This window comes from Corvus hawaiiensis, chromosome 3 (genome assembly GCF_020740725.1).
Source record: "Corvus hawaiiensis isolate bCorHaw1 chromosome 3, bCorHaw1.pri.cur, whole genome shotgun sequence".
Classification (NCBI taxonomy): Eukaryota; Metazoa; Chordata; class Aves; order Passeriformes; family Corvidae; genus Corvus; species Corvus hawaiiensis.
In genome coordinates, this window is record NC_063215.1 from 75,175,831 (window position 1) to 75,201,403 (window position 25,573).

Sequence of the window (25,573 nt, forward strand, 5' to 3'; positions counted from 1 at the left end):
GTCCTTGTGTCCACCCTACTCTGCCCTGAGGTGGTTGGGAAGAATTGCTTGTCGGGGTCAGGACGACACGGGGCAGACAGTGGTCCCCTTTCCTATGCCTGTGTGCAGACTACACTGAAAGGCTTTTTAAAGTCAATTCTTTCTAAAGAAAATGCCCTTGTCCCCACTGGCTGGATAAAGATGGTAGGTTTATGATTCTAATGGATTCTTAGAGTGTGAACCTATAACATATCTTGCAGTATATTCTCTACATCCTTCCACTTACATACCCAGAGCATGACCAAACATCTTTCCCACCTATTTCAAAAAAGAACAAGACAGGAAAAGCAACCGGTAATATATCTGACTGTATTTCAAAGTTGTTGGTTGTAAACAAACTTTGTTGAAGAAATAAAATCACATGACAAGATATCAGAGTGATACTATAAATCCATTTTGTTATTGTTGCCACACTTCACATTTTTGGAACTCGGAGTTTAGCTTATGGTGTACAAAACTTGTAAAAATTTATTGCAAGCGTGCCTTTGTGTAGAACAAAACTGGTGTCACAAAAGTAGTTCCCTGTCCCATGCAGAAACACAGTTGTGTGTCTCTTACTGTGAAGAGGTCACACACCTGCATTTCCTGAAAGACTTGGCTGTTATAAAATTGCTCTGAGAAGATTTTTAAAAAGAAAATAAAAAGGAAAAAAAAAAGTAATTTGCAGTGTATACTTTACCTCTGGAATTTATGCTTTTGACAGAAATCTTTAAAATTATAAAGAATATGGAACTTTGCAACAGAACCGCAGTTGCTGATGGTGTGAGCACAGCCCAGTGGTCTTGAAAGCACTCAGCTAGCTAGGGCCCATCTTCACTTTTGGAACTGTCACTGCATTTGATGCACACATTGAAAATAAATGAAAACAAAATGTCAAGGGGGAGACTCCTTCTCCGGAATCTCCATTGTTCCTACCGTGGTGCTTCCACAGTTGGTAGCTTCCATGCTGTGCTGACATGCAGCAGTGCTGTGACTCAAGGCTGATGACTACTGAACATGTATAGTCTAAGGAAAGGCATGGAGTGAGGCCAGGGATGTAGCTAAAGCAGGGTTTATGTTACTAAATCAGCTGAGCAGACTGGATATGTTAAACATCAGCCTTTTCTTTTAATCCAAAGGCAGCAGGAGAGAGGGGTTTACATGCTGGAATGATGAGAGTTAGAAGGGATCACCTGGCTCCTCTCCCTCCATGTGTCCAACCTCTGAACTTTCCTCTGCCTTCTCAAACCCACTGTTGCCCTTGAACTCTTCCTTGTGTCAGGCCATGCTGATTAGCTTCACCTTTACAGGATCAGAGTAATCTCTGGCATAAACCTGAGTTTTGTTATCTCTAATATCACCTCCAGACCATGGGATCAAGCTATTTTTTTATTTCAGTACTGAAATGCCAGGCAAAGATTTAGCTTATATCTAGAAGAAAAAAGTAAGTCGGAAAGACCTGCAAACTGTTTTCCACCAAATGAGCAATTATATTTCTAGAGACATGCAAGTTGTTCAGCAGTCACGTTTTGCAAATGCCTTGACACAGATTATTTGAGAACAAGACCACAAAGTTACTTTGACACAAGTGGGTTGGGGTTCTGGACAGCTGAACCTAGTGTACTGTGCTTTGCTTTTCAATTTCTAGGCTTTTCAGGGGGAACTAGTGGAAATAGGTCAAAATGCTCTGAAGTCTAGAGCACGCTGTAAATACTTGAAGCGTGAAAGCATTTGCCAGAGTGTTTATTTTAGAAACACAGTTGCCAGGGCTGGGAGCAAACTGCATAGGCCTGGCATCTTCCCTTCCCTAGAAAAACTTCTGAGACCAGCTTGACTATGAAGTCTGCTTGTCCAAGGAGCTTGGATTGCAAATTGCAGTCTCATATCTCCCCAGCTTCTTTTTACAGTCAGGTCCTGCACATCATGGTCCTACAGCACGGCATGACAGTCCTCTCCCACTGGGTTCCTCACCCAGGGCCTCCAGGCATCCAAGGTTGTTCAGGTACAGCAAATGATGCTTTCGTGGGTAAGGTTTTTGCACTACACATCACATGGACCACCTTGACACCCAATACAAGCAATTATTACTTCAAAAGAGTGATACAAAAGGGATTTACCACTTAAGGCCTTTTTGTGATACCTAACAGCTGTTCACCAAACCCATCAGAGTTAAAGGGCTTCAAAAAACAAAGCAAAACACAAAACAAACCCCCAGACCCTGTCAAAGGTCCCTGTATGCCAGCAATCCAGAGCTGAGGAATCTTACAGCCACTCCCATTGGAGCAGTGGTTGTGGTGCTGCTGAAACCTCTTTGGGGTCCATCTGAATCTGCTAGGGCAGCACTAATTGGGCAAAGCAGACAGCACCTTCACAGTGATTGCAATCAGAACAGGCTTCAGAAACAATACTCTGTTTCATCTGAGATTTGCAAAATAGAAGAAAGGACCAGCAAAGCAATGCTACAAAAGTAAACTGAAGGGCCAACCCTGTGTTGTCAGCTCTTCCAGACTGACCAAGAACCTGCAGGATGCTTTGGATGTGTTCTAAATGCAAGGAATGAGGGAAGCAAAGGAAAAGTGTGGGGCAGGAAGCTTCTCCAGGGCTAGATTTCCAGAGCGACAAAGCTGTCACTCAAAAGAAGAGGAAAAGATTCTTTTTACAAAGCACAACTGTTCTCAACTGTTTCCCAACAGTGAAGTGATGATACAGGCGTGCTTCAAGTTCATGATGCATCTGGAGTAAGGTAAGTTTAGGAAGAATTGTGACAAGAATGAATATATATCAAGTAGCACTGATGACAGGCTTCCTTTTGAGCAGATGATGTGATGTGTTGGTGCAAGTATCCTAGTTAACAGCAGGCCAAATATATACCTGTTTTGAGCTTAGAGTTCCTTGCCTTTATGAAACTGTGAACAGGCCTTTGACACTTGAATGTTTTTCTCAGCCAGAGATGAGCTCATTTTACAAACAACCAATCTTAAATCAATCCGAGCAGGAAGAAAGTGCCATGGCAAACTCCACAACAGAGGTGGATGGAAGACTTCATATTCCATCTAAGCCTCAGTGATTTTTCTCAACTCAGTAATTATTTGTCTGAATTTCAGACTGTTTACTGGACTAGTGCACACCTTCAGATTTTCCATTTATCTTTTCTAAGTTCCTCTAGGCTAGTTGGGCTCCTATGTTTTATCAAATTTTCTCTTACCTTTAGTGCAACTTGGTTTTGACTCGTGCCAGCCTGTATGAAGGAACCTATGCTAAGTCCCACAGCCCTTACTTGGAAATTATATTCTTTCATTTCTAGTGTGGAAAAGTGCTTTTGAACAAGAACCAAATCACTGAAAACACCAAACATGGCCTTAATCAGCAGGAGTGCAAACTCCACAGTTTCGTCACCCTTATTATCTGCGCTGTGCCTTGGTGTCTGGTAGGAAAGGAGAAGCTTTCATAAGCTAATGTCGTCTCATGAGTGCTGAGGTTGTTACAGCACTTTGCAATCCTTGCTTGGAAAGTACCAGAGATGCACAGAATTATCAGAGCAGCATAATCCCCACCTCGTCAGTGGAATCAGCTCTCACACGAGGGGACTAAGGCGTGGAAGAATGAGATACTGGAGGCTGCTTTCACTACTTCCCAGCTAAAGACAGACTTCTAAATAAATATTAGAAAAAAAATAACATCTTCAGAAAAAATAAAAGGTCACAGAAATACAGCTGGAGGTAAAAAATGGGAATGCTGTTTTGAGTTGCTAAATTCAATTTTCTTTAGGAATTACCTGAAGAAAACAAAGTTGTACTTCTATATATTATGTTTCCTAGACTACTTGTAACATAGAAGGGTTGGGGATAGAGAACAGAAACAGAAAATGGAGATGAGATTTCTTTAAATTGTGCCCTATTGTTAAGTGTACAGATGGGCTGAAGTAAAGAGTGGCAGAATTCCTGCAAGCCCTTGAAGTATTTTTCAACTGAGACAACAGTGGAAACCACTTCCCAGTGGCTTCTAAGCTCTAGCGAGTGCTGTATTACTCACTGGGAAAGGAAATGTTTTCCAAGAATGGATCGTGGCATGACAGACATTTCCTGAAAGTACTGTGCATAGAAGGTGGTTGGTATGTCTTACTGATGGTCTTGGTTCTTTGAAACAAAGTTTGCATACCATGAACAAGTAATTACCAGTTTTCAGAAGTACATGTCTCTGAAAATTCAATTCAGCAGGAGAGAAAGGAGCTGTGCTGTGTTCCCTTCACTATTTCAGTGTCAAACTTTTTTCCTGAAAAAGTTTAGAGCCATTCCTCTGTGATCTGGTTGGCATTTTGACTGCATTTTACCTACTGCTGAGTTCTCAGATCTCTTACCCAGATTGTCTTAAGGCTACAAACAACCCAAACTATCATTTCACAAGCTATTGCACAATTAGACACACACACACTATAACGAGCATCCTTGCACTACTTTGAGACTAATGTTTTTCCCCCTTTAATTAGGGAAAAGCTTTAATGTTACAAGCAGGTGGGGAACCAAATCTAAGTAAGCCAGTTTTCAGTAAAGGAAATAATCCTACACAGGCTGAGCTGCAGTTGACAAATTTTAGCCTTCAAAAAATTATTCTCTATCTTCCTTAATTACTTTGCCCTGGTTGTAGTAACAGAAAAAGTGCAAGATGCTTTTTCAACAAGGAGAAATCTTAACTTTCCCCAACCCTATCCACTTCCAGTCAATAAAAGGAAAAGATGAGGGGGAAGAGTCAGCTGTAGATTTAGACTACACTTTGGTGGCTTTTGCTTGTTGGCTTCGAGAGCCAAAATTCAGGCATTTTGTACATATAAATATATATAAATATTTTTGCTTACTTATGGAATGTTCGTGCATGATTAGAATACCAGTTCAAAATGATGAGGGATGGTTAAGGCTAAGAAAATGAAATTCATTGCAAAGCTATAATTTTGTCTTCATTTTTCTCCTTTACAAAGGAGACTAAAGCATCTTCCCTGTAATAGTCAGCCACTGTGTAATCCCCCGTCAACACCAATTCTAGGGAAAACTACTCAGGACCAAGTCCCTGAGGCAAAAAGCTAGGACCTCATGATTTGAGCTCAAGTAATCCACATAATTAACAGCATACATTAGTGAAAAATTAAATATTCTGAGGCCTCAGGCCTACTGTCACCTAAAAAAGAAAAGGCATTTTCTGTATGGGCTGGCCTAGATCCAGGCCTTTAAGCATACGTAGTTGTGTAACAATTGGCCAAGGGCTCCAGATTATCCCAGGGGCCTACAACACAGCTGGAGAGTGGTCTGCCTACTCCTCAGAAATGCCAAGTGGCTCCAAGGTGGTCTGGGAAACCATCCCATGTCTGCTGGGGCCATGGGTATCCCTGCACATACTCCAGCATGGCATGGGAGTGCAAGGAAGCAGCTACTGCTCATTTAAGCCATCCCATCAGCAAAGCTCCAGCCAGTCTTTTCCTTACTGCTCCAGTTTTAACTACCATATAAATTTATGGGATATAATAAGCTAGTAGCTACTCTTCCTGATCCGATATAGGCTGGCATTGTCTGAAGCAATGAGAACACTCTGTGAAATTTCCTGAAAAAAGAAAACTGTATGTTTCTATTGCTGAACATTTATTTTTCATGCTTCAGGCTAGCTGCTCTCTCCCTTTGAGTACTTACAAGACTGACAAGAACCAGCAATCAAACACACTCAGTCAAGAGGGGTGGTATCAGTTCTCTGCAGGGCCAAGAAATTTTGAACTCATCCTTGGGTTCCTGTGCAGATTGGCATTGCCAAGGGCTACATTAATACAAACCCACCCCCTTCTTTTGTGGTTAGGAGGCCTCAGTACACAAAGTTTTGTCCTTTCTCCCATGTTTCCTGGGTGGAGACCTTGTGGACTGAGAAGTGAAAAGGATGCTTAGGAATCCTGCTGCTGTTCACTGTGCAGCTGGCAGGCAGAGCAGGATGTGTGGGACAGGCTCCAGGCTGTAGCACAAGCAGAACCACCATGGAGTTAGCCATCCCCTTCTCTCCTTGCAACCAGGTGAGATCTGCCTCAAGGTCTACTCCAAACAGTAAGACTTTGGTGGAAACAGAAAGGTGTCACTGCAAGGATACTCCATGGGCTACTCATTCATTTACCCCTGCTGGATTCTTCCTCTGTTGTTATTTACATGGTATGCATTTGCATGTCACAGAATGATGAAATCTGAGGAGTTTCCAAATTCATGTTGGTTACCCTCTATTGCCTCTTGTCAGATAGATACATGTAACCTGGTTAGATTTACAGTGGTAAGTCAATCATTCACTACATTCCTCTTGAATCAATTCGAGTCATTCTTTGGGAGTAAAGTAAAAATTTCAGGCTTAGGGTCCTCTAATCAACATGGTTTTCTGCCCTGTAAGTTAATGCAATTCTGTTTGTGTCCATCACTGCTAACTTTCAGAATACAGAGTTTTTGGATGATTGAGTTGAGGACTGAAATCAATAAAGTGTAGAGGGCAGGGTAGTATTTCACCTCAGTATTGATTCCCTTGTTTCAGTCATACCTCTCTCTTGGCATTGTTTTCTGAAACTCTAGCGGCTTTCAGATTCCATGAGCCCCAAAACATGGCCTTGGCCACCAGCTCACGATGATGCTTGTCCTCTACAGTGTCACTCAGAACAGAAGAACTCTTTGGGCTTGCTCTGTTTTAGCAAGGTTTAAGGTTGGTTACAATTGGACTTCTTTCCTTTTGTAAGACACAATGCTACATTATTTTGCTAAACATGTAATCTGCTTAATTGCAACTACTGTGACAAGCCCTGAACTCTACCAAAAAGAAATCCTACAGAACACCCCACAGTGATAATGGGAAACACGTGGCTATTAGTGACTTTTTTTTTCTGCCAACTGTGTGCCAAACATTCTAAAGTGGACCAAAAAGGTCTTGATAGTTACCAAAGAAAAAGCAAGAAATTATTGTTCTTAAAACCTTAACAGTCCATTACATTAGCTTTTTAAGCAACATTTAAGATACAGTTGAAATCAACAAAAAATATAGTTGATATATTCTGATTTCTCACCTGTACACTGACCGTGGCAGTTAAGATATGAGGCAGTATTACTTACTGGTTTACTCACTGTTAATACTTACAGTATTAATCACTGTTTGTGTATAAAATGTTTCATCCTGGTTAAAAAAGAAAATCAGTGTAATATATTTGTCATTTTAAATTCACTAATGTATTTGGTTTCTCCTAATTTTTCTGTGTTCTAACTGGGATCAAATTGTTTTATGTTACATTAATAAAAGCAAAGGGGAAAAAAAACCACAGAAAGAAAAAATCATGACTGGTCCTCAGTTGCTGGCTGCCTGCCTGTGAAGGTCGTGTTTGTCAAGATGCCTGCTGCAGTGTTCTGTGCTGGGCTGCTCCGCCTGTCCCACCAGAGGACAGCAGCGACGCCTCGCGGGATGGCAGCCGTGTTCAGCCACAGCCCACGGTGCAGCCTCATGGTGCTCGTCCCAGAATTGAGTAGCTCCAAGGAAGGTGGAGAGTTTCCTGTAATACCCATCTAGGACTGCTGAGCTGTGCCAGCTTCTGACAAGCTCTTGGCCCAAGAGGAACTTTACAAGATGACCCTGTTCAACAAATAGCACTAAGATGACGGCTAATTTATGTCTGTTTTGGGTGTACAGATTCCCACAGGGCATTCACATATGCAATTTTGGGTCAGCTTTTCCAGTGGCACTTTCTGCACTATATGTTTACATCCAGCTGATACTAGGAACAAAGTTTGCACCTCTCTAGTGGCATCACTTGGCATTTTTGGATGACAGCACTGGTGGTGTCACACGTTCCTTGCTTTGTCGCTCCAGGTGTAGTATCTTCTGCTTTCCCTCCAGCCCCTGCCTATGCCACCAAGAGCAAAGCATCAATGGGAGGGTGAGGTGTCCTCCAAGCCCAGGAGCTCCTTTACAAGTCTTTCACCAAACTGTGCGCGGCTGTACCTTGTCACGTGGTAGGCCTCTGACATTTTGTAGAGGATGTAGGCATTATTTATAGCGATGCTTATGGCAAACCAGAACACTTGTTGCCAGGTCTTGTTTGGTTTGTGAGAAATGAAATACCTAAAAAGCCAAGAAAGGAGAGAAAAACATTGTTCAGCCAAACAATTGCAGCTGGAATGCAAGAAATCACCCCACACAAAGACCCTGCAGTCCCAAAGGAGAAGCAGACATAGGACTGGATGCCTGGTTCAAGTATTATTTTAAGAAATTTTGTACAATGTGTTTGACAGTCATTTACAGCTGATTTGCACATTTCTGGTAGTGTGTAAAAGAACAGACCTCCTGTCTCTCAGATGCAAACTTCAGCAACACTCTCACCTCCGTATCACTCCATGTAAATAAGAGTACTGATAAAGATTCCTCGAGCTCACCCATGACAAATATCCTTGTGATGGGAGATGTAGGTCTGAATCCCTTCAATTTGTCACTAAAAAAAAGCCTCAGTCACATTACATTACAGTTTTGGGAAGCTTGCTGATGCTTCTCCTCATGTTTATTGTGAGCAAAGATGATTGCTGCTGCTGTCAACAGTAGGTGGGAGGATGTGGGGGTAGAGCCATAGCATACACTGCTGGTAGGTGGAGCACAAGGCAGAACTAGAAAGGACTGACATCTTTGTATTTAGGTTCTGACTAATTCTAGGACTGCCAGAATATTCTCTCTTCAGTCATAAGATTTCCCATTTTCCTACTTTCCTACTTTCATTTTTTTAGCAACCATTTAAAACTACTACCTCAGCTCTTTTCTGCATTGATTTCCTCTGATCAGATCCCAATATCGTTCTCCAGCGACCACCTCCTCCTCTTTCATATGTTCTACTGAATTCTTGCAGCCTTGCCCAGAATCGGCTTGAAAAACCTGTGCTGCTTTTTCTCTCTTCTCAATTTTTAGTTCTTGAAATCTTCTGCACCTCATTGCTATTCCCATAGCCAAGCTTCACCGCTGCTATTCTTACTCACTTCTGTTCCTCCCTGCTACATTAAGAGCTAACACTGAGGACACCAACTGGAATTCAGGAGCTAGAAGTTCTGCATTCTGCTCTCTCAAGATCATGTAGATCAGCTTTACATGCACAACTGAAAGTCTTCTTTCTTCTGGCTCCAGGTGATGCAAATATCACCAGGATGGATTATCAACTAAACACCATCTACTGCTACAGGTGAAGAGCTGAGCCAGCCTGAGAGACTTGTGGGGATGGTAGACCCTTGTTGAATTCTCTATCAGTCTGCTGGCTCATCCTCCCATCACTTCTTGAAAGTAATTTATGAGATGCAAAGGACCTGTGTCTCAACATTTCTTTTTTTTTGACTGCTGGATGGGTAGATAGAGCCAAACCAATACCAGCAATGCAGTTCCTGCTTTGTGCAGAGCCAGCATCTGATCTTTGACTTAAACAGAAGTTTTGACAGAGACTCAGTGAAAGCAGCATTGGGCCCTCAGATGGAGCTCAACATGAAGAACTCAAACATTGCAGCAACAGAGAAGGTGTGAAAGAAGTACACACACACATGCACATCTTCTTACTTACTTGCTGTATTTATCATCATATTTGCAGATATAGCTAAGGTGAGCAGCAAAGGCTTCAACTGCCAGTGGGCATGGAATTTCTCCGCTTTTTCTCTTAATTATAACTCCTGCATCAATTAGAAACACAACAGTTTTAAATTGACATCATAAGTCTAGCAATTGAAAAATATGTTTTCTATATATGGCTTATGAAATAAACATTATTGACAATGTTTCCCCTAAAGCTGGAAACTTCTCTGTAACAGAGATGCTAATTTGATTTCTTTTCCCACAGGTAGTACATTGAATAAGTGGAAGGGGAAGAAGAGGGATAATTTTTCAGTTGAAAATGAAAAGACATCTTTGCCATACATTCAAAAAAAAGCACACATTGCTGTAGTCCCACAGTAGCTGCCTACAGACAGTATTAGTCTCTCCTCTTTTGGATCACAAGAAGTTGTGGTCACCTCTAGAGCAGTGACTTGCTGTTATATGCTTTGAATTCTGGAGGTTCCAAATTAGTCCCTTGACATTAAATCCTTTGCTTGTCTCCACCCATGGAGGCCAAGAGCAATATTACCTTCTCTTCACTGGAGGCTGACTGACACTGAGAAGAAAATACAGTAAGGAGGAGCCAAATGTCTGAACTTAGTGAAGACAGAAATGATGCTGGTTGGTGACTGCGGTCTCTCTGAAATGAAAAGCAGCCTGGTTCCTGCTGTGGGGAGCCAGAGCTCAGAAGTACTCTTAGGTTGCTCACTGGAGCTTAGTATACATTTCTCTGCCTGCAAGTGCTGCTTCCTGTCTTGCTTGGTCATCTGGCTTGGTAACTCAGCTCATCATGGGGGATGGCCACCCTGCCTACTGCAGAAATCTGTGGTAAGGCAACAGGCATCATGCTGCAGCCACCTACCAACCACTCTTTGCACAGACAAAGATGTGGTGCTAGAGCAGGTAACTCCAAAACCAGGCCCCATTCCCTCATGTGGTCTATCTTTGACCTGGCTTTATCCAACACTACAGCAGTATTTGTAAGTCAAATGATCTCCTAAGAAACTCCCCTAGCTCTTTTCTCATTTATTGCTCCTATCCTTCTTCCCCCTTCCTGGGGAAAGCTCCATGTAGGAAGGAAGGGTGAGTAAAACAAACTTATAGCATAGGAGTCTGTTCCCTAACTTTTGACCTTTTACCCCCACAGGTTTCAATCGCCGGCTCTCCAGGGTATGGACCACCACTTACTCCACGGCTGTGGCACCCTGACTAGTGTAGTGCCCTTCTCTCTGGTACAGCACTATTTCCTCCACGTCTAGAGAAGCACAGGCTTGTTTGCATCCTTTCTCAGTACAATTCTGGTGTTGGGGTTTTAGTTTAGTCTTAGGTTTTTTTCCATCCGTGGGGTTGTTTTTGCTCAGGGACCAGGTTGCACCTGGTGGGTGATGCAAAAGGATGGAGAGACCCGATGCTTACCTCAAGGGGACCTTGTTTTAGGGTGAACTACCCATGGCTCTGTACTTGTATCAGTATCAGCATGTATATTTGTATATAATTTGGGTAATGCATAGAGTTATATGGTTAAAAAAGTTAAGTTTCATGTAACATGTTAGTATGGGAAAAAATTCGGGGTGGATAATGTTGGGGTTTTAGTTTAGTCTTAGGTTTTTTTCCTGTTAAAGGAATTTTCTCCCATATGCATGTTGCTAGGGGACAAATAGCTGTACTTAAGAAAGACAAAAAGGGGAGTGGGGCGGGCCTGGCTACTCCTTTGTCTACACCTGGGTGTGGGGTCAGTTCGCTCTGAGCGTCCGGAGAGAGAAGCTGCAGAGAAAGGAGCTGCTGCTTCTTTCTTTTTGGCCGTTCTTTCTTCCTGCTGGAAGCAACGCCGGGACCCCAAAAGCCGCTTTCCCTGCCCTGCTGGAGACCGAGCTGTGGCTGCCCTGCCCCGCTGCTGCTTCGAGCTTTCGCTACGCTGTAGCCCTGCTCGCCCTGCCTGCCTGGGCCTCCGCGGGGTTCTCCCCATCTGGATACATCTCGCCTGCCACCCGGGATTTGCGTTCGTCCCTGCCATTCCAGCCTGCTGTTCCTGAGAGCCCGGGATCAGCTGCCCAGGGGTTTGTGAAGCCTTTGTTCCATCCCTTCCCGGGATCCCAGGGCACCAGAGCCGCGGGTTTCCCGAGCTCGCTCCGGAGCGCCCCCTGCAGCCGCGGGGGAACCATCGCACCTGCCCTGCTCACCGGGAGCCGCCAGCGCCCCTGCCGGCTGCGAGCAGAACTGCACCCGAGGGGAAAGGGCCCGACAGCCGAGAAGGCTGGCACTGGGTTTGTGATTGCTGTTACTGCCATAGTTGTTGTTGTTTTGTTTGACTGGTTATATACATATATATATAGAGTAAAGAACTGTTATTCCTATTTCCCACATCTTCGCCTAAAGGCTCTTGATTTCAAAATATAATAACTTGGAGGGAAAAGGGGTTATATCTGCCACTTCAAGGGGGGCCTCTGCCTTCCTTAGCAGACACCTGTCTTTCAAAACCGAGACATCTGGGCTTTCTCATTTCTCAAGCTTTCAAGAGAACTTTCTTTGCCTTCCTTCTGCCAACTCTTTTACAATCAGCCCTAAAATGCTACTCACGTTTTGATTACAGACTTCACCATTTCATTCCTCCAGCTGGAAGTCTCATTCCATCCATTATCTCTGTCAAGCCCCCTGTGCTGTCCTAGCTGGCAGGCTCTATTTTGAAGCAAGTATGCAACACATACTAAATGTCATGTTACAGCTGAGCCATGCAGAAATTTATCTGGGGTGTTTAAAGTCTGATTTTTCCAGAGTCCAAAATTATATCACCTCTGAATTGTCCAATACACTCTCCTTTCATCTCTGCCGCCTCAAGCTTGGTGTAAATGTAGCCCAAGGGGGGGGGGGGGGGAAACCAATTGAACAAATAAATTCTTCATTACATTCATGTAATTATTATAGTGTGATTTTGATTCTTTTAATGAGTCCTACAAATATCTGGCCAGCATGAGGTAAAAAGGACTGATACACCACCAGCCTGCTGCATTAGTGCTGCAAAATCACTTGCCATCTCATCAGGGCAGGCCAGGGAAGGGCTATGTTCCTGGTACAAGTGTTATACAAAAAAAAAATCCCCTTTCTCCTCTTCCTCTCTTCTCTTTCTTCCCCTTCTCTTCCTTTGGAGGATTTGTATGTCCTTTGCAATTTGCTTTGTATTCATAATCTTTAAAAGAATGCATTGAGGTGGCAGAACCATATACTCCCTATCACTTTCTATTATATTCCCCATAACATTCCCCTGTTTTGAGAATATAAATAGCTTTATAGGCATATTATTTTTAGCCTTTCCAAGCTTGTTTCGTAGCCATAACCCACCTTCCCCGGAAAGACAACTGCCAGAGCTGGGTCATTCCTAGCTGCAGGTCTCTGTGGCATGTGGTCCCGAGCCAGCTGACTCATCAGTACATCCGATGAGCCACTTCCCCTCCTGGTCCTCCCCCAGCACTGCTGTGTTCCCATCCCTGGCAGCACTCCAGGGAACACACCACCTGCACTGCAGCCACAGCTTGCCTTTGCTTCCATGTTGGAAAGCGTGCTGACTGTTAGCCTCCATCCTGTCACCATAGAAAGGCATCAGCTTTTGGGTTTGGGGTTCTTTTAAACCTTTTTCCTTTTTAATTTAAATTTTTAAGCTGTATGCTCATCGAGCAAAGCTTGGGAAATACTACCTTAAATGAAACAAGCCAAAAGACAAAGGTTTACATGTTTGTTTCCTCAAAACACTTATTCTAAACCTATCAAGAATCATGCTTTTTTAAAAATGGGAGTCTCATTAATACAAGCACTTGCATCCATCTTGGCAAACCCTGAGATTTCATAACAATATAAAAGAAGGGGCATTGCATGATCCAAGTGCTATATGGCTTTTTATCAGGACTTTGATTTCTTACAGTTCTTTGTCAGAATTTCCAATATTCAGCATTGTGCAAGGTCTGATGATTGAGGTCTTACCATCGGGGTCCTCTGGCCCCATCCCCAATCTCACCATACTTGGACACAACCTCCTCGCTGTAGTCTCAAAAAGGACATATGGAAATGGTAAGTTGAAACCCTAAGCTTACCCATCCTGAAACATGCTTTTTAACATTATGCTTCTTTCCCCAGACTTTCCAATTTTGGGCCAATCTCACAAGCTTTTTCAGGAAACTAGACTGTCACCCGTCACCCATCACTGCAGCTTCTCCTGGAGTAAGAACCACACAGGGACTCTTACAACTGCTCCATACAATTATGATGGTTCCACAACACCTTCCACCTTCTCACAAGTCACTTATGAGATGCTAACATGCCATTTGCAGCTCTTTATTCCTTGCATATGTGGCCCAAGGTTTGTTTTCTACTCTTAGTTATTGACTGTTTAGCTTCTACGTAGAGCTAGTGAAGAGCACCTGTGAAAGTTCTTCTCAGAAAGAAGCTACTTCTTAAAAAGATCTTGGGTTCAATAGTTTTTTGCTGAAGATGTTATTCTGGTCTTCCTACTGTGCAGCAAGTGAGGTTGCTGCCTGCTCCATCCTGCTACATATGAAAGGTAGTAAAGACTGCGGTTATTTCTGGAACACAATAATGGAGATGCTGGGGAAGTGGGCATCAGATCTAGAGTGAAAAAAACAAAATGCAGCCTTGTCCCACAGATGGAGAGATTTGGGCCAGCACATAGATGACCTGCTTTAGAATAAGGTAACTTTTTATTCTATGGGTGTCCCAATCTCTTTTGAATTCTCAGTTCCTCTGTAATACAAGCACAAGGAAAAATTAAAGCTTAAGGGCAATTAAAAATCCAACTGGATTTTGTTCCAGGCAGAAACTACATACTTGATAGATAAGTAAGCAGGACACTTTTACAAGACTAAAGAAATGAGACCCATCCTTGAATATCTGAGATGATGCATTATGACATGCTGGTTTAAAACATCCATAATGAATAACCTGCTACATCTAAGAACAGTATTCACAGATCTGCTCTGACAAGTGTATTGCCCTCCTGCTGCCTCTGGCCTGGGATTTGCACTCCAAGTACAGGCAAGATTTCCCTTCTTGACTTTCCTTTAAATTGCAATAAATAGCTAATGATTAGCTATGTCCAACTCTTTTCTCATCCTAAGTGTTCTTCTGACCATCTCTTACCTTATGTTTTTACTGTTTTCTCTTCGTGGCCTCCTCCAGCCCGTACACATTTACACTCAGCCAAGTGCAAACACACACTGTGCATCACCAGACAATCCCACTGGCAGCAGTCTCTGTTCAACTACCCCGCGTGGGTTTTAACTCCCTTTGTCCCTACCTCCTCTCCCATCTAACATGTGCTCAGCAGATCTGTGCTCCAGGCCTGCCTCAAGGAACATTTCTTGAGGTTTCTCCTCTTCCTCCTCTATATTTACATGCCTTAGAGGAGACTGGTGGTCCAGCTTCTCTCAAGTTGGTTTGAACTATCTTTGCTGCACTGACTTTACAAGTGCCAAATCAGAGGCAAGCAATCTGGTCTCTTGCCTTCCCACCGAGCTTCCATCTGTTCCCAGGTCCCTGCTAGAGACTCTTTGCCCAGCATCACTCTTTAGGAAGCCAGTCTCTGTTTTCTGCTGTGATTCACAGTGAACTATGTCAACTGTCCCAGCCAGCATTTGGTGAGCAACGAGCTGGGAAAGTCTTGTCCATCACACACAGAAGTCATAATCAGTGGACGTTAAACTACCTCACACACACCATCCACAATCCCATCTATGCCAAAACAGACCCAAGGTCAATCACAAGCACAACAGCTCACAACTCCATGTGCTGCTTTTAAAGGAGGCTGCCAGCACAGTCTGCTTTTGCTCCCCTTTTTAACAGGGCAGTTAACACTGATGTTTACAAACAGAGTAGTTTTCTAATATTTATGAATTATAACCATATTCTCTATGCTAGTCTAAAGGAAACAAGTAGTAGTTTGTAGTGATAACTCTTGTCCAGTTAGTGCTGCCAAATAATCTAAATCCACCAACAACCACAAGGAAAATAGCACAAATCCTGATGGTGAAAGCCCCTCATGGGGAACTACACTGCTCCAGAGACTGGCTTCAGCAGGGTCTCCAAAGTGTCATACTTCCTTCACATACGTATTTTCAGCATTTGTGCTCAGACATCAATCCATCTGAATCACCAAGTCCTCACTCTGCTGGGATGCCCAGCACAATTCCTCAGGATCAGCCATGCTTTGCTAAGGCAATGAGCCTTCTGGCAAGGCACTGAACACACTAAGTCAGCTTTCTCAGTTTACCATACAGTAATTCTAAGCCTTAAATTTGCTTCTGTAATCCGCACACACATGTGAGAGTAGCTTGGGATTCAGAAAATGAGTGTAGAAGTTGCCTTTGAATTGATGGCATTATATTTAAATGTTTCTTTTATTTTCATTTTTCTCTGGCAGTTATACATAAATCTGAATAATAAAAATTGTAAGAAACTGAAAAAAAACATTCTCACAAAAAAACTAATTTCAAGAAGTTAGTTAGTCATATTGCATTTTATAGAAGTTTCCAAAGATTCTTCAAACCACCTGGATACCTTCAAAAAAGAAAATATTTCATTAACAAGAAGCTCTCTGTAATTATTTGAACTATCCAGATTATCTGTTTTGCTTTCTTCTCATCGACTGGTAAAAATCAATTTAACATACAACAGGAAACCTTAATCATATTTACCTTCTGGCAAAAAGATACTTGTTTGTGACTAAGTTTTTACTAGGTAAGAAAAATTAATTGTAGGATCTGCTTGGAGTTCAAAGTACATTATTATTAATTTTTCTGTAGCCGCAATCCTACAAGATGCTTTGCAAATGGGGCTAATATTGTCTTCTGCAATAATTATCTTCCCTTCTCTGACCATCAGCAAAGATATAATCTTTATACCTGAAAGGATAGTGCCTCCACCAGCTCAGGCAAGGAGGCTGCATTAGCAGTAGGCTTTTAACCTTTGTATGGGAAAAAAGAATAGCTGTACGAAGACACAAAAGGGAAGTAATCACTACAGCTACTGTTTATCTAGTATGTATGATCAGTTACAATCAAGCTCTTTGTTCAGGCTTAATATCAATCTCAGTGACTCATTTTGGCTTGTGATATAAAGCATGTGCACTTTTGAGATGAGAACTAGGAATATTGCTTACCTTGTTGAACTGGAGAATAGGCGTTGGTCAGAAAACGAAAGTGCCCTTTATTGTACCAGCAGATCAATGACATGTTTCCCTTCATTCTTATTCTGTACTGTCCTCTGGACTGTGGAGTTTCAGAATTGTTCAGCATGGATGGAGGTAGGCCTGTGCAGTCACTCTTCCTGGTGCTCAGCAACCCACAGCAGTAAATCTCTGCAAGTGAACAAACACATCCCCTATCAGCAAGCCATTGCATGGACCCAGACAGCAAAACCAGCAGAGCAAGCCTGAATGACCTCTGAAAGAACTTGCCCTACAACCTTCTAGTCCAACAGATATGGCAGCCAACCGGTTTTATTTTGTAATACCAAAGATTTGTGTCCTACATTAATGTCTCTGGAAACAGACAAGTGCAGAAAGTCTGCTCTCTTGTTGAAATATACTGACGCCTCCTGCACCATCATGATGAAACAACAGGAAAAATAATCCTGGGTATTTTCCAAGCTATAACACCTACGATCTGTGTTTAACATTACAACATGTTTAAAATTGGTCTCAAAAACCTCCCAGTGGTGATATGCATTATGGGACAAATCAGAATTTATGATCCAAGAGAGTCTTTGATGTTTAACTAAAAGAATAAATTGTGGAGGGAATAGGGAGGTAGGGAAGGCTATAGCATCTCTGATGTTAACCAAAATAAATTCTCCTACATGACTCCTATGATGCTTTTAGACACATTAGTTTAATCTACTGTTTCACTGTGCTGCCACATTCTTCATTTTTAGCTCAATATTCCTTGCACATGCATCATCTGCTAAGGAAATGCTGCTTAAGCAACTAAAAACCACTGAAACCACTGGTTGATTTAAAAAATGCGTATGCCAGAAGGATGGAGAAGATAGAAATACAAGTTCACTGAAAACTGATTTTAGGGCAAGGAGAAAAACCACACAGTGCCCTACCTGAGTGAGCACTGATCTTGTCCTGCACAGACACCAGAGGCTCTGCAGGAGACAGTCTGCTGCTCAGAGCCTCTTGGCCTTTTCATATGTGAAAGAGGCAATGAATAAAATCTAACACCACAAAACGCATCTCAATACAGCCAGGTGGGCACAAACAAGGTTTGGAAACAACAGTAATAACAATGCTTGAATTTTTCATGAGGCTGTGAAATAGCAGCAGCCTGTTTCTGTTAGTCCAAGAGAAGCAGATCTTCTCAATCCAATTTTTCTGTGACTCAAAGAAATCTTGGATGGAAAATTCCATGGTCTCCCTTAGTTTTGTGTTAACCCATCTGAGTGGAAAAAACCAGTGGGCATGGAAGCAGCTGACATCTGTGCACATTTTGTGGGGGTTTAAAGCTCATCTGTCAGCTAAGTCTGCTTGATCAAATTTTTCATCGTGCTGAATTTTGCATGATATCCTTACAGTGAAAATGCAAAGTCAGAATGCAGTGTCTGGCCTCCCCTAAACATGTTACCTCTGTTCTTGGGTTTCCATAAACATGTTACCTCTGTTCTTGGGTTTCCGTTTAAGTGGCTCTTCTGTCTCTGTCTTTCTGGAAGCACCTAAGCTCTTGAGTGCAGGTGCAGCCTTTGTCCTTGGTTCATATAGTGACTGGCATGCTGAGCATCCCCTCAACAGCTCACAGACACTACAGGAATACTAATAAATTAATTTCATATACTCATGCATTGGTCCAGTTGCTGTGGGCAGATCTACAAGGAGCTACGGCTCTTCCATCAGAAATTTCAGCCACTGATGGGAGAAGAAGGGTCAACCAACACAGTAATGGGAAAACTTCATTCTCAAGGGGGATACTTTACTTACTGTACTGAACTCTGTACTCCACTGGTTATTTCTAATGAATTAATCAGTCCCTGGAAATCCATAAGTTCCTTCCACAAAAGACAATGAGAAAAGCCTGATGGTAACAGGCTTACAATCACTATAGAGGGAACTGCACCTCCAGTGGAAAGCTGATTTTTTATTTTTTCTTTTTAAAAATTTCTTCTGTTGCTAAGAGGTACCCAAACTGTGTAGGTCATGTAGCTGAAAACTTTGCCATTAACATAGCAAACTTTCATAAAGCTTTCTTCTAGCGAATATTAAGATCTTCCTGCTTTGATAACAAGCAAACCTGTGAAGATTTTTCTTAGCCACCCAGAGTTTATTATTCATTGAAATGTGATACATTTTCCAGGAGGCTGCAATGGAATAAAACCAAGCTAATAACTACATTGTTGTGCTAGAGCTTCAAAACAGCAACAGCCATCTCTGAGATCCCATAATAATTAGTTGTAGCCTTTCCTTTTATTGTAGCAATAAGCCTGCAGAAAGCTTCCAGCAGATGTTCCACTCCTCATGCAGAATAATGGGAACCATTTTTTCTCTAAGGAACACAACATGTTGCCTTCCTGCTGTACAGCCTAGAAAAGTGCAGCACTTCTGCAGATTTACTAGCATCTCTCATCATGGATGACACCCTTAATCTACTGTAGAGGTTTTTAAAACCACCCAGTTACTATAGCAATAGAAGCAATAAAAATTACACCCATCTGGCTCAATGAAGTTTTTGTGTGTAATTAAATCAGAATCACAACAGGTGTTTGCTACACACACAGGAGTCAGTGGAAACAGCTTGTTCACTGGTCTTCTTAAACTGTAGGTGCAATATAAACAAATACACCTAAGGTAGTTTAGCAAAGAAGAGGAAATGTAGTGTAGTCACCCAAAACTCATTCCCAGAGTCTCCAGCCTCCAGACAGCTTGTGCTGAAGCCTGTTTCACCACATCTTCGCTAGCACAGTTTGCAAAGGCCATCAGGCTCGAGCTAATTCAGGCAAAAATACACATTCTGCAATCACGTATTCTGCATGAAACACTGGGTCAAGTCAGAGCCAGGAAACGGGGCAGGGGAGGGGGCAAGGCGGCTGTTGTGGGGAGAAGTGAGCTTGCTTTGGTCATTGTGCTGGAATTGCAGGATCCTGCAAACCTTGTGGGAATGCCATGGTCAACCAGGCTGGCAGCTCTTGCAGCTTTGCCAACACCAGCCCCTCTGCAGAGCAGAGCCAGCTGCTCCTGCTGGTTCACAACATGCAGAAGGGACTTTCAGGGATCATGTTTAAGGCAAGCATGGAACACAGGGCTTTAGGAGGTTTTGTCCTCTATAAAGGACAATACTAATGCTTAGAGAGGGAAAAAGGGATGTGCACTATGAATGAATGTCACAGCAAATAGCAGTGATAGCTGTCTGCTCACAGAACAGAGAATCTGGGGCATTTCAGTGCAGGTTCCCAGTTCTATTCAGAGGCCAGAGAAAGAAATTCTTTATATGTCCTCTGAAAAATAAAAAAGAGATCTATTCAGGGTTTTGATTTTGAAAAAGATCAAAGTGTTCTATCTTATTTTCTGAAGTTTTCTCAGTTCTTGGTATCCTCATATAAGCCTTAGAATTATGTTCACCAACATCCCTTTGTATTACAAGGCACATCATTGTCTGCTGTGGTACAGTGAAGGTGCTACACCACAGGCTCCCAATAAAGAGCATTGTGTTTTTAACAATAATGCATGTGTGGGCTAGGGTGAGGAAAAGTGAATGATAGTTAAGATTCCACAAAATTTTTTATAGGATCACAGGATTCTATTGATTAAAGCCTAGTTCAGGCTGAAAAACAACTCAGGAGGTCTCTAGTCCCATCCCCTGTCAGAGCAGGGTCAGCTCTGAGGCCAGACAGTGCTGCTCAGGGCTTTAGGCCATCTGGGCTTGAAAACTCCCAAGGACAGAGACTGCACCACCTGTCTGGGCATCCTCCTTCACTGCCCTCAGGAAAAATCCTGCATCTAGTCTGAACATCTTTTGTTTCAGCCTACATCTGTTGGTTTTTGTCCTTCCACAATGCACCACTGTAAAGAGCCAGCTCCATTCTCATGACAGGGTAGAGTAAGGCTGCTGTTGCATGCCCCCATAGCCTCTTCTCAGCCTGAACAAGAACAGTTCCCTCCCCATGGCAGACTATATTTGTATACAGAGTATTCTTGTACTGAGGGCCTGTTGTCTAAAATTGTAGGAGGCTGTAATCACCTCCCTTGATCTACAGGCTACACTCCTGTTGACACAGCCCAGGACAGTGTTAACCAGCTTGGCATGCTGCTGACTTAGGTTCAGTACACTGGCTACCAAGACCCCAGGTCCTCTTCATCAAGAATTTTGAAAGGAACTGATAGAGTTTTAGTGGGTGACTTTCCAGATTTTCCAGAATTCCCTTTAGTTCCCTTTAAACTTTTTTGTTCCCAGTAAGTTTATGGCTTCCAAGCATGAACTTATTTAAATCTTTCCCTATTTCTCTGTTGATAGTCATGAAACCCCCAAACAAAATAAAGCAGTTAAGATCAATACCAATTTATTTTTGTTTTCAGCTCTCAATGGGATCTTTCTACTGCTGGTCCTGCTCTAGCCCACAAATTAAATTTTCTTGAACATAAAAAGGTAAATTTATCAGTTTAAGAATGGGTCTTAAACTGCTATGAGCACCTGAGCATAGATGCTTTTGAACAGGCTCTCATGACACTTTGTGGCCATGGTATAGGTCTGTTCAGGTTTAGCTGGCTAAGCCACACATCAAAAAATCCCAACATTGACTTCATTGCTGAAGGAGACTCTGTGGTACATCAGAAGAGATCTCTCTGTCAAGTCCAGGTTTCTTTGCTTGCCTCTCTCCAAATGTACTGCTAATGCAGTAGGATCCCAGCAGGTGCTGGCAGTACACTATCTGCTTTGCAGCAGTCAATAAACACTATCTCCTCCAAGGCTCTTACTGACTTCACCACAGCTTGACATCTCACCTCTCCATGTCTCACAGTCCTTTCAGCTCAACCTCTCCCTGCAAAACCTGAGCTAGCCCCTAGTAGCTCATGGCAAATGCAGACAATCCCATTGCCTTATTAAACAGAAACACTTTTCTCCCCATGATCTTCTTTATGTAGGAGCGCCATGCTGTTTTGCGAAGTCAATAAACCTGCTCTCTTAGTGTCCACCCCCCACCTACCTCATAGCTTCACCCCTAGCAAGGTGATAGTATGTACCAGATATGAAATTTAATTTTGGAGGCAACCGTCAGAGATTATAAAATCTCAAGAAGCTACATAACAAATCATGAACCAAACTGAAATCTCAGTATTGCATTAGCATATTTGATCAGACAGTAAGTCAAAACTACATGTTTTAAAAAGACATTACTGAATTTCTTACCTGCTAGAAACCATTAATTTGAATGATCTGTGCAGGGTAAAGCCTATGAATAATTCAACCCTGTGAACAATTTGAATTATCTGCAAGTATAAACACTCAACTGGTTTAGTAGCCATGTATCTTTTTCAACCAGGGTTACTAACCAAATGGATCATGCCAGATCATCTTTATCCTTCTCTAGCTAAGCGTAAAGGATGAACTCAGTCAAGTTGTCAGTCTTTACATTTAAACCTTAACATTTCACCTCAGGTACTAAGAGCACATGTGTTATCCTCTACATTCTTTTAAACTCACATTTTGCATCATTGGTTTGGTAGTCTTACAAATTTAATGCTTATAATCAGCTGTGAAAAGCCATCTAGCAAAGATCAGTCTCTGCTCAGAGGAAAAACTCCAGTGCACTATAAATACACCTGACTCCTTACCCATTTGGCTGTTCACAGCATTTGGGAAACCATGGCTCTTTTATGAGAATATGCAGCTATTCCACTGTAGTCAGTGAGCTTCCAGCTTGCCTAAATTAATGTAGGAGACAAGTCCTGCATGGAGCTCAACAGATGCAGCTCTCAGTGCCAGCACCATCTGTAGTGCTAAACTACAGCAGTGGTGCAGCTCACTGACATTCTCATTTTAAATGAGAATCAACATATTGTCTCAATTCCCACACTTTCCTCCTGCTTTGGGCAGTGTTTCATTAATATAATGGTTTACGTGGGTTAATTTTCTGCAATGACAAAAAAGACCCCGACTAGGACAGCAGTGGTGTGTCAGCAAATGGCCTTGTAGCTGTGACGCGTAATGGCAGCCTCCATGCTCACTGCTGGGAAGGATCTATTCTATGCACCACATCACTCTGAAGGGCTGTGCTGACTGAAGAACGAGACCAGAGTTACATGAAATTATTTAGAACTGACTGGCAAGAGTGCAGGATCCTGTAATTGAGGGGGAGTTACGAGTCCTCAGCATGGCTGAAAGCAAAGCAACATGTGGCTCTACCACGCTCAAGGTGAGGGGGCATTTGACAGAAAGGATGACCTGGGATTGCTCTTTGCACTAGCAAGAGACTTGCTTGGGAGAGCTGTATCAATGGACATTCTGCTAGAAGTGGGTTTTTGCTAATGGAGAGTGGTATGTTGATAAAAGCAAAAAACCCCCGAAAACACAACAAAGCAAACTTCCCTAGAGCTTTTGCAAAGGCATAAAATGTCCTCTAGAGAAAACACATCTTTAACAGATATTAAACCAAAAAAAGACTTCTAAGGCGCATCTCTGAGGATTCATCCCATCCTTCATCTTTCACAAGAGGAACAGAAAAATCACAGGCAGACAGGAAATTCCTTGAAATGTCTCCCAGGTCACATAGGAGATTTGACCTCACACTTCTAAGTCAAAGAACAAAAGGAAGCTCTTTAAATAACCGTATTTAAATTGTTTTTGCACCCTCATTTTGAATCTTTAAAAAGGAAGATAGAAACAGCAACTTAGAACATCTTCTGCATAGTACCTTCTCATGAATGAGAAGTTTTCTTAGAGATAAACAATTGATCTATACAAGGAATTGAAGTATCAGTGAAGACTTTTGGAAGTTTTTTTAATTCAGTGGCAGGAGGCCCCTAGGTCTGTCACCATTAAAACCCAGTGAGTCACCAGATACACACCTTGCTTCTCAAATTCTTCAAAGAGATTCAGGCTGGTAATGCTTGGGCCTGTGAAGATGATGTAGTTCTTCCCAGAGGCGTTCTGACAAAGGCTTTTGGCCACCATACTGTGAAGCTGTGGTTTGTTCTTCAAAGCATCCAGCCCATCAGCACCACTCCCTTCTTTGAGATGGACATAAATCTTAAATGAGAAATGGTAAGAAAAGTCAGAAGGTTATAAAGAACCCAGAGCGAGCAGATGCAGTTCCCGACATACCTGCACAGCTCAACTTGAGACAAGCTGAGAAAGCAGCAGATACTTGTTATAAAATGCTAATTAAAGGTCCTTTCAAGAGGCTGTTGCTTTTAAACCAACTCAGGTTAGCTGGCACAGCTACCAATAAATACAGCATCCTTCACCTCACTTCTGAGGCTCCTGTCATTGTTGTGCAGTTTGAACATTGTTTGTTTGGCAGGAAAAGACTCCAGCCATAACTGGGATTACATGTTGTACTGAATCTGCATAGGCTTCACTGCTGCCAGCAAAAGGAGAGCATGGGAACTTCAGTTTCAAGAAAGGCCAGTGTAAGATGACCAGAAGGAAATGGCCCATTAGCCTTCTCAGCATTAATATTCAGATTCAGGTTGGCAGTAACCGTTGGGCTGTGACACAAGTGTGTGTGCACCTCCAAAAATGAGCAAAATGCACTCCCAACCAGCCAGAACACCCTCATCAAACTCTCCAGGCACAGTGCTAACACTTACATCCTTTATGTAGATGCTGATTTGGATACAACCCACCAAAACAGCTTGAACCATGTAGAGGAAGAAAACGTGTAACCCTTAGTTTGTACACAAGCCTTCTATTTTATTTCACTGACAGTATTTTACAAGCACAACTTTCACCCAAGTTCAACACTTAATAAGCCAACTAAGCATCCAACCCTCATCTTGTTCTAAGAGCTAGCAGAAATAACCTGCTGGAAAGAGAAATGGGAAGAAGCAAACACTGTACTCAGTTACTCAAACACTACTGTAACACCATGGAACTTGCAAAGATTTAATACACAAACAAATGCAAATTTTCAGAAAAACTTGCCCTGGCCTGCCTTTGTAACTTTGGCTCTGAAATACTCAAAACTTTTATGAATTACAGAAAATATTTCCTGTCAAAGAAAAAGCTGAAACTTGTTCAGTATTCAGGGGCATGAAGATGTAATTTTACCTTGGTTTTTTGGAGTGATGTATCCACAACAACTTCGTTAAATTTGTTTGGGAGTTCAACCATGCAAAACATACAGTATTACTTTTCTATATAGCTTATTTCTCTTACCAACGGACACTGTTACAAATGAAAATTCATAGCAATCCTCAGAGAATAAAAATGCTCATGTTTGCAGTAGTGCTCCCAGTAATTTGTAACTCAGTGATCTTGGAGAAGGACAAAATTCAATTAAACAGCTTCTCCCTATTTTAGATGGTGCATGCCCCAGCACTGGTATTCTGTGTAATAATCCCTAGCAATTCATTCATCATGAAGAGACCTCAACAGTGTGTGTTACACATGAAATTTCTGGGAAATTAGACATAATTTTGAAGGAACTGACATGCTGAAAACAAAGTTGGTGCAAGGAAAAATGCACACTAATTACAAAAAGTAGAGTGTATATTAAATGGAAGTCTTAAATACATCATTTATCACAAAAAAAAATTAAAACCCCTTTTATTGATAGAAACAGCTTCCAGATGAGGACAAAAGCAGCAATGTTTGCAGACTCCCTGATTCTGCTCCACTTGTTTTTGAAAGCTGTCAAACTTCTCCAATTCTAAGGCTGAGGACTAGCTAATTATGATAAGTCATTTAGGTTATTAATCAGAGCTCCAGAGAGCCAGTGGAATGCATTCAAA

At 42.2% G+C, this 25,573-nt stretch overlaps 1 protein-coding gene across 1 annotated transcript in view; it reads right to left on the minus strand.

Moving 5' to 3' along the window:
• Positions 1-334: 334 nt before the first annotated feature.
• Positions 335-25,573, minus strand: part of PGBD5 (piggyBac transposable element derived 5) — a 73,498-nt gene continuing 48,259 nt past the window's right edge. The window contains exons 4-7 of the mRNA XM_048296229.1: positions 23,687-23,867; positions 16,790-16,987; positions 9,599-9,704; positions 335-8,130 (exon numbers count right to left, since the gene is read on the minus strand). Of these exons, the coding sequence (XP_048152186.1) occupies positions 7,935-8,130; positions 9,599-9,704; positions 16,790-16,987; positions 23,687-23,867 (681 nt within the window). The 3' untranslated portion in view covers positions 335-7,934. The remainder of the gene's footprint in view (positions 8,131-9,598; positions 9,705-16,789; positions 16,988-23,686; positions 23,868-25,573) is intronic.